At 39.9% G+C, this 13,700-nt stretch overlaps 2 protein-coding genes across 3 annotated transcripts; both read left to right on the top strand.

Moving 5' to 3' along the window:
* Positions 1-15: 15 nt before the first annotated feature.
* rap1gapl (RAP1 GTPase activating protein-like) lies at positions 16-9,042 on the top strand. Its single transcript, XM_004550760.3, has 19 exons — positions 16-550; positions 701-733; positions 854-944; positions 1,141-1,176; positions 1,270-1,317; positions 1,431-1,628; positions 1,709-1,806; positions 2,266-2,344; positions 3,811-3,864; positions 4,123-4,206; positions 4,316-4,416; positions 4,501-4,630; positions 4,782-4,943; positions 5,704-5,775; positions 6,793-6,879; positions 6,994-7,149; positions 7,235-7,318; positions 7,433-7,452; positions 7,543-9,042. Exons 1-19 carry the CDS (start codon positions 480-482, stop codon positions 7,631-7,633), a joined length of 1,695 nt encoding a protein of 564 aa, XP_004550817.1. The 5' UTR covers positions 16-479; the 3' UTR covers positions 7,634-9,042.
* Positions 9,043-9,367: 325 nt separating this feature from the next.
* LOC101469374 (glutathione S-transferase kappa 1) lies at positions 9,368-12,821 on the top strand. Of its 2 annotated transcripts, none has more exons than XM_012919083.3 (8): positions 9,368-9,499; positions 9,842-9,949; positions 10,028-10,109; positions 10,219-10,347; positions 11,478-11,620; positions 11,705-11,821; positions 11,919-12,012; positions 12,369-12,821. In XM_012919083.3, exons 2-8 carry the CDS (start codon positions 9,881-9,883, stop codon positions 12,416-12,418), a joined length of 684 nt encoding a protein of 227 aa, XP_012774537.1. In that variant the 5' UTR covers positions 9,368-9,499; positions 9,842-9,880; the 3' UTR covers positions 12,419-12,821. The 2 variants fall into 2 exon arrangements, with proteins under 2 accessions (XP_012774537.1, XP_012774536.1); XM_012919082.4 differs by lacking the exon at positions 9,368-9,499 and adding an exon at positions 9,506-9,726.
* The last annotated feature ends 879 nt before the right edge of the window (positions 12,822-13,700 follow it).

Raw genomic sequence — 13,700 nt, 5'->3', positions numbered from 1 at the left:
CCTCTCTCTCTGTCACTCCCTCCTTCACCCTCCCCTGCTGTCTATCTCCTCACCCTCACTGTGTGACCTGTCAATAATTGATGATTCTCACTGACTCAAAGGGTAGCAGGTCCGGGAGAAAATGTCTCACTCATTTCTTTATTTATTTACACGCCTATCTTTAAGCTCAGCCGGTCTGTGAAACTACCACAAGCGTCACTCGGGATCGATAGCGCGAAGCAGCGTGGAGCACCTGACCGTGTCCATCTTACAGTTAGCGGCGGCGGCTGCACCTGTGACCACGAGCGGGTTAATGCTGCCTGTCTGGCTGACAGCAGGACAGAGGCAGGAAAGGGAAGCTTAAATGAGTGAATGGCAGGGGGCAGAGGAGGAGGAAGAGGAGTGACAGAATGATAAAGTGAATTAATTCAACCTTAGCCAGCCCTGATTGACTCAGCACCAAACTGGCATGTACAAACATTCACAGTGACACCAAAGGCATGGAGAGAGAAAAGAGGAATGATATGTCCTACTCTAGAAAGAGAAGTTTCACTTTTGGGGCATATGGCAGGTAAGTAAAGACACTGTTAGTCTTAAATTAGGACTGGCATTGTCCTTGGAGCAGCGGCACAACCTGAACAAACGGCACTTTTTTTAGATTTAAGTCATCTTGTCTGTTTATGCAGAAGTTTCTGAAAAGCTCTTACTTCCTTGTTTACAGTGTGGATAGATTCACATGTGGGGATGAGACGGGGTGAGGCTTTATTTTCCTCTCTACTGCAGCTTTTTCGAGTTAACATGTTAACCTTTCCTGTATAATGTAAGGAGTTACTAACTGTGCTGTCTTGCTGTGTAAACCAACCTGTTGCTGCAGACCTGAATTCGTGCAGGACAAAAGTCTGGACACCCTGGATTCTCCTACCAGTGAGCGCAAGCCTTTCCGTTCTTCCAGCAGCAACCAGAAGGTGACATCCTTATCATTTTTAGTGTGCACTTTCTCGCTTTAATTTTAATTCACTCTAAGGGATGAATATCCATGTTCTACATTTCTAGAAGTCCGTTTAGAGAAAGACTGAAATATGAGTCATGTTCCTCTTCCTCACCCGTGCTTCTGCTTTCCTTTCTCTCAACTTGAATTTCACTTTTTTATATATATATTAGGAATCAGAGCTGTTTGAAATCATTGAGAAGCTGCAGGTGAGTTACAGTGTCCATCATTTTGTGCAGTGTGTGCATCCATCAATGCCTGAGCAGCAGATGTTTGTAATCACTAAAGCTCTTGTCCATCAGGGCAGCAGGATCGATGAGCAACGATGTGAATTCCCCCTTCCTCTCAAGGTTTCTCTACTTGATAGTAATAATAAAAAAGTGACACAGGCTCTGTACTGATGATAACAGGTGTTTCCCCAAACAAACATCAGCCCAAACATCTTCTTTTTTGTGTCTGTCAGTCTCCACTTTCTACAACTGGGAGAGAGCTGCCGCTTATCCTTCCTTCGAAACTGGGAGGCTATTGGATAGACCCCCCTCTGGACAGACTGGTAGATGTGAGTCCCACCTCTTCCCATTATGCCGTTGACCCAGAGAGCTATGACATCATGGAGAGAGACGGTGAGGCCAAAATCTATCACGAGTTCTTCCGCTCACGAGTAAGTAGACTTTAACTGTAAAATCTATAGGAATATTCTTTCTGCATTGATATTAATGTTTTAACCCTTTTGCCACGCAGTACCATCACTCTTTCACAGCAGTGGATCCAACTTTGGGCTCGCTGGTTCTCTCTGTGTGTTTGGAGGAAGAGGAGAATAGGCTCAGGGTGATTCTAAGGTGATCTTTGGCTATTTTGGCTTACTGTGAGACATTTTTTATTCTAAGCTACAATGCAGCCAAAAATGTTTAACAGAAAATTGTGCTTCTCCTTAAATGCCCCCTCAGCTCCAAAATGTCTTTCTCCTAGGGTTATTGTGTAAACTTTCAGATTCATATGCTGAAAGAGGAATGTTTATCTGACTTAAATCTGATGTGAAGGTGTCATGGGACAAGCAGAATTTCATTTTAGAAGTCAATCCTGGTTTAATATGCAACTTTTACAAGCATAACAAGGTCATTTAAAACTTCCCGTGTGCATGCTGTGCATCACAAAAGATCTTAAAGTATCTCTGAAAGGAATCTTTAAGGTTTCTTTGTTATAGTTTATATGTTTAATGTAGAGCGTGGTTGATCAATTATTACAAGAAACTGCATCACAGAAAAGGAGGCATAATGATTGTGCTTTATGTCTCACAGGATGAAGGAGTGTTCTCTGCATGGAGTCTTCTCTGTGTCTCTTTTCCCCACCCTGCCATCTGCAGTTGAATTAGCAAAGGTATCAAACTTCTTACTGTATCATACCTATATTTCTATTTGGCAAAATAGTAACCACAAATGATAAACTATTATTTCAAGTAAAAGCATTAATTGTGCACATTCTGTGTATTTAAAGTACTTAAAAGCTTACATATGTGTTTTATTATTTTTATGGATGCACTGACATCATAATAGCTAAACGATGAGCGGCTAAGGCTAACTACTTTATAGACTGTTTATTGCCTTACATTCTACACTGAAAAATAAAGTTTTTACTGGACTCTATGTTGTTCTGTGAAAAATTAAGCACACCCTTGATGCTTCCATAGGAATTAAGACAGTAAGATGCTAAAACAATCATCCGCAAGTCTGACTTCCTCCATAAAACCATAACTTCTGGCCGTTTTTAGGTGTGTGTGTTAACACAATGACACACTGTTCCAGTAATGGACATGCCAGCAAATTCACCCCAAGGTCAGATTGTGCAATGCTCGTAGAAAAAAAACCCAAGAGTTATATCTCAAACTCTGCAGCCATCAGCTAGCACATCAACTGTTAAAGTTCATGACAGCACAATTAGATAATGACTGAACAAGTATGGTTCATTTGAAGCATTGCCAGGAGAAAGCCTCTTCTCTCTAAAATGAACATGACAGCATGACTTAGGTTTGCAAAGCTACGGCTGTGTAAATCACAAGATTTGTGGAACAATATCTTCTGGACCGATGAGACTAAAATGAAGGTATTTGATCACAGTGCACAGTCCAGTGTTTGGCAAAATCCAAACACAACATATTACCTAAAACACCTCATGCACACTGTTAAGCACAGTGGCGGTGGGGCAATAGTTTTGCTTGTTTTGCAGCTTCATGCAGTGATTAAGTTGACAATGAACCCCTCTGTATGTAAAGGAGAATCAAACAGGCGGCCATCTGTCTGGTTGGCCAGTTAAAGCTACTGCAGGGCCATGCAACAAGACAATCATTTCAAACTCAGCAGCAAACCTGCGACATAAAAAAAAGAATAAAGGTGTTTCAGTGGCCCAGTCCAAAGTCTAGATTTCAAACTATGGAATGCTGTGGTGGGAGTTAAAGAGAGCTGTGCGTAAAGGAATGTCTCCAAGCATCCAAGAACTGAAGCAATGAAGTGAGAGTCTGATAAAGTCATACAGAAACTTCAAATCTTCAAATCACATCAAGTTGCTGCTGCTAGTGTGGTTCTACGAGCTACTGAGCAGACAGCACTTTTTGCAGTACTGCAGATGGTGACTGTAGCACTTTTTAATCTTGCAGTTTTTCTAAAAGAGTAATATATATGTAAAAAAAAAATTGTTTCACTCTGAGAGGCAGCAGAAAACGGAGAAATAAACCAAAAGAAATGCTCAAGATACCCCAAAATCAAACCTCAGTACATGAATAAATGTTCTCACTTTCAAGCACCGAATACGTGACAAGCACTTATAATTATTCCTCACATTCTTTCTAGATGCTTTGTGACCGAGTGACTGCCTCAAAGTTTGACGTGGTCTGCTACCTGAAGGTAATATGCTCTGAAATGACTTGAAAAATTGACACATATTTCACATACGTCACAGGAGGAATGCCACAGGTGTCACCAAAAACAATAAGAATGGCTCAGTTAAACACAAACGGGTGTCCCAAACAGTGTGACAGTGAGCAGAAAGGTAATACAAAGAACCTGATGTGGTTTTTCTCCCTGTGCCTTTCCTACTGTGACATGTCAGCATGTTTTCTATGAAGCTCTTCGCTCTTCAACTCTCTCTTCTTCCTCTCTCAGGCTCCAGAACTTATAACCACATTTGATGAACACAGAGTTTCTCCTAATTTCAAGTTTGGTGTTTTGTGCCAAAAGGACAGGCAGGTAAGAACTGATGCTTTACTTCAAAATGCCATGCATTTTTATAAAAAATGGCTAAAATATGGCAGCATATCATAACCAATCCCTCTCAGAGAAATCCATTTCTCTGTAGCTCACTGAGGAAGACATACTGGGTAACAATGAGGAAAGTGAGGAGTTTAAAGAGTTCCTGTCTATTCTGGGAGAGACGGTTCAGCTGCAAGGATTCACGGGGTAAAGTATGCTGACAATGTGAAGAAGTGACACAAGAAATGTGGAAAATCACATGGTTTCTTCTCTCCTCGCTCTTTTTCTCAGCTTTAGAGGAGGACTGGATGTGTGTCATGGTCAGACAGGAAGTGAAGCAGTCTACACTTCCTTTCATGGGAGAGAAATCATGTTTCATGTCGCAACTAAACTGCCTTACACAGAGGGTGACCCACAGCAGGTCATTAATCACATCATCCTCAGTCTGTTTGTGCTGATGATTCACAGGAGAGTCTCTCTGAGGATATTATGTGTAGTTAAGTTTATGTGGGGAGGGACGAATCAACTTATTTTTAGACACTAACCAACATTTTTCTCATCACCCTGCACAGCTACAAAGAAAAAGGCACATCGGTAATGACATCGTAGCTTTGGTCTGCCAGGAGGGCCAAACCCCCTTTCTGTCTGATGTTATCAAGTCTCACTTCCTTCACTGTTTTATTGTCGTCCGGAGGATTCAGAGGCAAGAGGAAACAGGTGGAGCAGCATATCAAGTAAGTGGGCAAAATACATCCCCATCAATGCAAATTGAATAAATTCACCATATTTGTAAAGGAATATAGCAGCTGGGTGGCCCGGTGATGTAGTGGTTGTGTGGTAGTGCTGGTGTCTTACAGCATTAACACTGACATTTTTGCAAAGCCATTGTTGTTACTTATATGCTGCCATATAGATACAAATATCCATTCATCCATCCACCCTAACCAGAGAATTCCAGACCTCCCTCTCATCCAGAGGTACACTGAAGGGAGGTATCCAAATTAGATGCCTGGACCACCTCAGTGCGGAAGAACGGCAGCGCTGCTTTCAATCCGTCCTGAACGACTGAACGACTGGGCTATATTTGTTAGGAACTTTTGAACCTGACTGGGTCTTTCTACGGAAATTTCTTCTTGTTGGGGAACCAGACAAAGAGCATTTTACACAACCCCGATGAAGAAAAAATCATCAGGTACCAGAATACTATGTACCTTGGGAGGAAGCTCAAAGGAGCTAGCCTGATGACCAGGCTTTATCCCACGGGGCCCACTCTGACACTCAGACACAGCCTGAACAGGCAACATGGGCTGGCTGACCACCTGCAGGAGGCACTGTAGAGTACAGGTTTAATGACTGCTGGGTGGCAGTCAGGGGCGAATGCCCTGGCAGTTTGAAAACCAGCTGATGAGACTAGCTGTTGATTCAAATATATCTGTGATAAACTGACATCATGCAACAATCTCTGCTAATCTCTGCCATTTTTGTCTTCTGCAGGTGTCTGTCACGGCAAGAGAAGATGTTCCTCCCTTTGGTCCAGTGCTTCCAGATCCCCCTGTCTTTACAGATGTAAGAAAAAACAGAGCTTCATCTGTCTCAGTATACTTTGTTTATGTGTTTATTTATTCTTTAATGCAACAGCTACAGCCAATTCATATTTTTTTAGGTATATTGTACTTTATTTGCTTTGTCAGTAATATTCATTTGATGTCCACTGCGATTTTCTCCCAGAAATGTCAGTGGACGTCAAATGTTTAATAGCTTTTGTTGCTTCATCTCTGGATGGCAGAGCTTGCTACAGAAATGAAATCTTCCTAATTTTTTTCCTACTTGCTTGGTACTGAGGGGCCCATTGCATGCTATGAAAAGATTTACATAATAATTTGAGGTCTCACAAGATATTTAGAAATAGGAGTCATGCTACGTAAGTTGAGAGTAAGTGGCCAAAAGATCTACAACAATTTGTGACGCATGAAAAAGGTAAGAAGAGTTCATCCTTGTGTCAACAATTCAGGCTGATTGAGCTGATAGGAAGGCAGCAGTAACTCAAATAACCACTAGTTCAAAACATGGAGGTCCAACCTGGCAGTGGCAAAGTGGCCCTAAAGTGTATACTTGCTGTCCAGACTAGGGCTCTAGTGGACAAACCTTCTTCAGTGGAGACATGTCAGTTCGACTCGTCACAGTGAGCACAGGTGTAAATAGTAATATGATGGCTGAAAGTGGTTTCAGAATTCTGGTATTTTGTGGTTCATTGCCACACTGTCATGGCTTATTGAGACACTAAAACAGAGCTTGTGTTACTAGTAACTCCTGCACCTTCCTTACAGGTCTAAATATGTGCTCTAAAAAGACACAGCTTAACATGTCAGTCTAACCTTTGTCTTGCCTTGCTTTGCTCCTTTGGACGTCATTGACCATTCAGACTGCTTGAATGCGAACACACCTTGATTTAATTAGTGAAAGGTTGCTTCTGCTCCACCTGCTCTCTGTGTCAGTCCTTTATTTAAGGGAGCTCAGTATTTACCAGTATAATCAGTGTGTGAAATATCTCACAAGGTTTGTCTTCCTTTGTCCTTCCTTTAGCATTCAAAGTTCAGAGAGTTTCTGCTGGCTAAACTCATTAACGCTGAGATATCCTGCTATAAGGCTGAGCAGTTCAGCAGACTGGAGGTAGATGGAGGAACACTTTTCCCTAATGCACTTCATTATTGAATATCTGTGTTTTTTATTCTTCTGACTTTGACCTCTGCCCTTTGCATTTTCCCCTCCTTCACTCATACAAAGCTCCGCACTCGTTCATCACTCCTGGAGAACTTGCAGGCTGAACTCTTCACCCGTTCCCAGTGCATGATGGGGGATCAATCACTGATTGCTGTCCCCACTTCAGAGGGCCTGCGGGGGCCATCTGAAGGAAGTGGGGGATTTATTGAAAACTTTAAGGTGAATGTTTGTATTTCTCTGAAATACTTGCATGTTTGAATTTACAATTTTAACTAAGCGTTCTTACCTCTGTCTCCTGTACCAGAGAGCCATCAGAGTGCGGAGCCATTCTTTTGAGAATCTGGGGGTCCCCAGGAAGAATGCTAGCAGCACATCGCAGAAGGCTAAGGTAAAAAAAAGAAAAAGAAAGAAAAAGCTTGCTGTGCAATGGAAACTGTTTGAATAAAGTCATAAGATTATTCATACTAAATGCACTGATGTTCTCCTCTACCTTCCTTGACAGACAGAGAAAGATGGAGATAGGTGAGACTCATAAAAATATTCTAAAAAATTAAAATGTTCAGTTGTGTATGAGCTGAGGAAGTAAAACAAATCACTTTTTGTTCTTTTTAGTGACAAATCTTCAGGACCTCTGCCTGCTCCCACTGACAGTTTGGGGGCAGCTGAACTCAAAGATCAAACAAGTCCTCAAGAGGAGATATAAAAGCAAAAATGTACTTGTAGATTTTAGACATGAATATAGACATTGCTGGCCTGTATGGTTAGACTTTAAAATCCTGGTGGATGACCTGTATGTAAATAGACTGTAAAAGTAAATAGTTCTGAATGCATAAAATATAATTATATGACTGTTATAGGAGTGATATTCTAGATTCATGAGAATCGTTAAATTTAAATGTTTTGACTTAAAACAGATGACAAGAGTTTAAATGATAAGACAATATCAGGTTTATGCCAGAGACTGAATTTGCAGGAAGGCAACACCATATAATGAATTAAATTAAAACTGAACATAAAATGTAGAAAATAAATGGTTTGTTTTAAAGACCAATAAAATGTACCGGTAATTTGAAAAATCAGTTACTATTGTCAGGTGTTGGCTGTGTGCAGGTCTGGAGGACCCACAGTGCAGACTCCGGAGACAAAACGTGAACTCAAAAACAGCTTTATTGCTCAACAGAAAAACCATACAAAACCTAAACTGGGAAAAATCCTTGGTTATTTTTGATGTCTTAAATATACAAATCAACCAACATAAAGCACAAATACAGCATCTGGATAGAACCAACCTTTTAAATATTGTAAAAAATTGATAAATTGATAAATTGACCGCTCACACCAAATCGTCACTTGAGTGTGGTGGTTGTGGATAAAAGCAACACATGCACAATAAAAACTGTTTCTAAACTGATTTTAACAAAGTGTGGCAAGAACACTGGAATAACAATGAAATGAAGCAACAAAATAAAGGGACGTGCTGTTCTGTCCTGGAGTGATGATGCAGGTAAGGAGGCAGAAGGAGGTGAACTGTTACTGCATAATATATAAGATTGTTTGATTCGAATAAGATATGCAAGAGTCCGTCAAATAAAACTGCACTAAATAGGTCATCACTTAGTGTATGCACTCAGCCAGAAAGAAGAATATGTGATGAGAAGCAAGATTGGCAGTACAGGAAGTATTCAGATCTCTTACATATGCAGAAAATACTCATTTTTATGCATAAGTTAAAAAAAAAAAGTATTTCAGCTATAGTGCACTATATGGCATAACTATTACATGCTTATGCTTTAATTCAGTGATGTCAAACTCATTTTATATTCTGGGCCACATACAGCCCACTTTGATCTTGAGTGAGCTGGACCTGTGAAATTCCCCTTGCTGTCAGTGTAAAGAAGTTTAACTATATATTCAATCCATTATAAATCAGCATATAAGTAAAAAGTGCGTTTTCAACACTAAACCTCACTTCTTCTAAATAGTAAAGAAATGCTGCTGCAGTAAATGAACTGTCATCATGACTTTTCTGGCTTAAACTGCCAGTCTGTAAAGTTCTGTAATTAGATGTTTTTTTAATTATAAAAGACAAAGTTTATTCATAGCAAAAAAAAAAAAAAACCCGGACATTTTTATAGTAGATATATATTAGATAGTGGAAAACTGGCACTTTTCTGTCATTTATTAAATATCTATTACTTTATTCCTTTGTTGTCGCATGAATAGCTATGGAAGAGGTGTTTATCAGTAGGAAAAGGTGTAAAACTTGTGAAAATACAATAAAAAGTCAAAAATGTATGTCCTTCTTCAGATTTTCTAAAGCAGTACAATGGGCCGGTTTGGAGTATTTGCCAGGCCCCCGAGCCTTATGTTTCACACCCGTGCTTTGGCGCGTAAGTTTGTAATCGTCATGGTTGTCTTTAGGGTTATCAGAGTGAACTACTGCTCGAAGTCGGTAGGTGGCAGTAATGCACATGTAGGCTGTCTTGCCTGCTAAGCATTCAAGAAGAAGAAGCCCGTGCGGAAGGCTTTTGGCTGTTCTGTACCACCTGATTTGTAGCTTTTAGAGCAGGTAGGCGAAATCATTTCGGTCCCCCTTGTGGTCAGACACTGCTACTGAGCTTTTTCGTTATTTATCTAGCTCAGGCTAACTCCTGCTATCGTTTTTTAACTCCGTCTTTAACACCATTTAATATAGCATCGGTTGTAGCTAACTGTTAAAAACAACGAGTGGTTTCTGCTCGCGGTCTTTGCTGCGATTAGTTTTATTTCTGCTAAGCCCGAGCAGCTCTGCTTCAGGTTAGTTGAACTTTGACACAGTGAACATTGCTCAGAGGCTGCCCCCAAAAACTAAACACTCCTTGAGAATTATTCGCACGCTGCCGTTAAGGTTTTTGTTGCTCTTCATTTAAAGCTCTTGCTAACAACTCAAAGAGCGGCTGCTGACCCCAGGATGACCTCCAGAAAAGTTGTGGAGTTGTTCTACGATGTAGTTTCTCCGTATTCATGGCTTGGTTTCGAGGTTTGTGCCGTCTTGATGTGCACCACAGCATCAGATCGGTTTGTTTAGGAGATGCGCAAATATCTCATGTGTTTGCAGGTCATGTGCCGCTACAGAAACGTTTGGAACATCGACCTCAAACTGCGCCCTGCGTTTCTGGGTGGCATCATGCACGGAGCGGGTCAGTAAAGATCAGACAGGCACCTGTAAACCTGCTGCAGGACACGCTGCACGGTCAAATCCGGGTGCGCACTGACTCTGTTTGCTCTCACATTTCTCTTTCTTGACAGGCAACAAGCCTCCTGGTTTGGTTCCTAACAAGTTCGCGTACATGACAAAAGATCTCAACCGCTTGGCAGAATACTTCAGTGTCCCCTTGCAGTCGCCTGCTGACCCCTTTGAGGTCATGTTCCAGAAAGGTACAAGCAGAATCAGCTCTATAATGTCTATTGATTGGACTATTAGACCCAAGCTATTTGACCCTATTAGACCTTATTTGACCCCTAAAGACATTTTAACTGAAGCAATGACGCTTGATTTTGACAGAAGTTCCACATTTAAAGAAAAACATAACTGTCTACTACTTTTTGTTGTTTTTTTAAGGGGGGGAAACATGCAACTAAAACAGATTATCTTCAGATATGGGAAACTGAACTCTACTATTCTTAACTCCCAAAAGTTTGGGTAAGTGATAATGTCGTAGTCATGACTTGTGACATGGTGTTAAAGCAACACAAAGCAAATTTAATTTAATACTTTAAAACACTTGGCTGTGGCAAAACAAGCTGTAAGCACAACACAATATACACTTGACACTTTATTAGGTACATCTCACCAGTACCAGATAGGACCCGCGTTTGCTTTGAGAACTGCCTTAATTCATAAGAATTCCTCAAAGATTTTGGTCCATGTTGATCACACAGCTGCTGCACATCCATGACGTGAGTCTCCAGTTACGCAACATCTTAAAGGTGCTCTATTGGATGACGTCTGATGACATTTCAAGAAACCAGACAAAACCAGCTCTGGTAACAAGAAGATATTTTCCCCCAGAGAACTACCGCTGTCATATTTTCTTTTTTTTTAGACCATTCTCTGTAAATCCCAGAAGATCAGCAGTTTGTGAAATACTCAGACCAGTCTGGAACCAAAAACCATGCCACATTTTAAGTCACTTAAATCACCTTACTTCCCTATTCAAATGCTCAGTGTGAACTTCAGCAAGTTGTCTTAATCATGTCCACGTGTCTAAATGCATTGAATTTCTGCCATGTGATTGGCTGAATCAATATTTGCAATGAATGTGTGTACCTAAGAAAGTTTACTTCCCTTTTTATAGAGAGCCAACAATTCCAGATACTGTTGTATGGTTCATAAGAAACCCTCCTTCAAAATTTTTAATGATTTTCACCAAAGATCGAATAAAGAACTGCAGATTAAGAGATTTATTGAAATATTAGGCTTGAGATGTGACATCTCATGATTTTGTCAATAGTGGTTCAGGTAACAGATGCATGTTAGTGCCCTTTTTTTTTCCTTCTTCTTATAGGCAGCTTGGCTGCAATGCGATTTGTGGCAGCAGTGCAAGAAAAAGAAAAGGATGGAGAGAAGGTGGTGAATGTGTCCCGTGAGCTGTGGAGAAGAATCTGGAGTGAAGACAAAGACATCACTGAACCTGCGTCGCTGTCTGAGGTGCAGACTCTTTAACATCCTGGCTGCATTTAAAACGAAATTAAGAAGCACAATTTAATTTTGAGACTTTTTGTGTTTTTGCAGGCAGCAGTGAAAGCTGGATTGTCTGAAAGTGAGATAAAAGAACTGTTGGCCATGTCCACCTCAACGCAGGTCAAAGAGAAGCTTAAAAGCACAACACAGGCAGCTCTTGATTATGGGGTCAGTTGTCCTTCAGCTCCTCTTGTAGATCTAGCAAAGTGAAAAACAAACAAACCATCAGCTATAACCCAAATCTCTCCTCCTAAATCCTTGTCAGGCTTTTGGTTTCCCCATGATTGTGTGTCATGTTGATGGAAAGCCAGAGATGTTCTTTGGATCTGACAGATTTGAGCTCATGGCCCACTGCATCGGTGAGAATACGATTCTACCATCTCTACAAATTTACTATCAAACTGGCTCAAGTAAATGGAATAAAATGACACCTTAACTTGTAGTCAGTGAAAGACTTTGCATACTTTTGGCTCTTTTAGTAATTCTTTATAGCTGAATATTGAATCGATATTAAGGAATCAATTGTCACTTATTTTTTGAACTTGTTGCTCTCTAACAATTAAAGTTATTCTAGTTTTGTTTTTATTGTAAATCACCTATGATTTCAAAATTACAAAAACAAACAAAAAGGTGTTTGTCACTCTGGCAGTGGCACTACTTTTCCTTCTTATTGTTGGCAGTTTCTTATTCAGTCACATTTTGTTCTCTGTTTCAGGAGAGAAATGGCTGGGACCTCAACCCAGCAAATCAGCTGCCAAGCTGTAAAATGAAACCTGTTTTCATCTAAAGAGGATTTGCTCACAGTTTTGATTTGTCATTAAGTTCCATCTTTCATTTTTCTGGAATTAAAATCCCAGTTTTCCAAGTTGTGAAAGGCTCTGTCAGTGGCAGTAACAAGTTTCCAAACTGGTACTGTTGAGATATGCGTATACATATGACTTTTTTTTTATGTTAGTCATAAAAAACCCTAATAACAACAACAACAACGAATGTGGGTGTAGATTTGGTCACATGATGTGTGTCTACCAGGATCAACCAGTGTTCACAGACCTCAGTGCTCATATTTTGACATATCATGTAATCTACTGCTAGTATTGTGATTAATGCATCATACAATTGTGCTGCTAATTATGTGCCTAATAAAAGCCTTTGAAATACAAGAAAAGTATTTTTGGCAGCTTGTACTAAACCTTAGTATTATTCTTATTATTATTATCATTATTATTATTATTGTTATTGTTACAGTAATATTCATGGCCCCAGCTGATACCTTTTTTTTTCTCTGCCAGTGCTGACATTTGTGATTTTTTTTTTTTAAATGTCTTCTAACTGCCAGCTGGTCAGTTGGCCCATTATTTCCATTCATGACTGAAATATTGACCCGTTTTCTTCCACTTCACCAATTCAGAGTTGCAGTGGGGCCGGTACACCCTGGACCAATATATCATCCTCAGGATGATATTTAACATATATATCATCCTGAGTGTTAATATATTGTTAAGTGCTAATTTGGTTAAACCAGGAGGAGTCATAGTTTATGAGGCTGTACATCTTAGTTTAATCTCAAGTGGGCTGAAGCAGTAAAACTATGGTAATGATAACCTAAAAAACATCCCTTTAAAATGTTCATAGTTAACATATTTAAAAAAAAACAATAATAATGAGTCATTATTCATTAAATGTACATTACAATTTACATTTAAGAGTGAATCATTCAAGGCACCAAAACCTTCATATGTAAAGTTTTTGTAACAGAGCAAAAGTGTTTTCTGCCTTTATGATCTCGTCTAAATATAAAAATACTTCTCATATATTTTCTTTCCTGTTTAGTAGTCCTGGCATCAAATTACAACACCATAAAAAGGCTTTTCATTTAAATTATTAACAACTAATGACTTTACAGTAATTTGAACTGGAATATCTGATGGGCCGTTTCTGGCCCTTGTGCCACAGGTTTGAAACACCTTTCCTGACGGAAAGTTCAGACGTTCTTAGAAAGACGAGATGAGATTTTTGTCACCTCGCTGAGAACTACTACGTCATTATT

The sequence above is a fragment of the Maylandia zebra genome, linkage group LG11, assembly GCF_041146795.1.
Source record: "Maylandia zebra isolate NMK-2024a linkage group LG11, Mzebra_GT3a, whole genome shotgun sequence".
Lineage (NCBI taxonomy): Eukaryota > Metazoa > Chordata > Actinopteri > Cichliformes > Cichlidae > Maylandia > Maylandia zebra.
The sequence above is the reverse complement of the archived record's forward strand: the minus strand, read 5'-3'. Positions and strand labels throughout refer to the sequence as shown.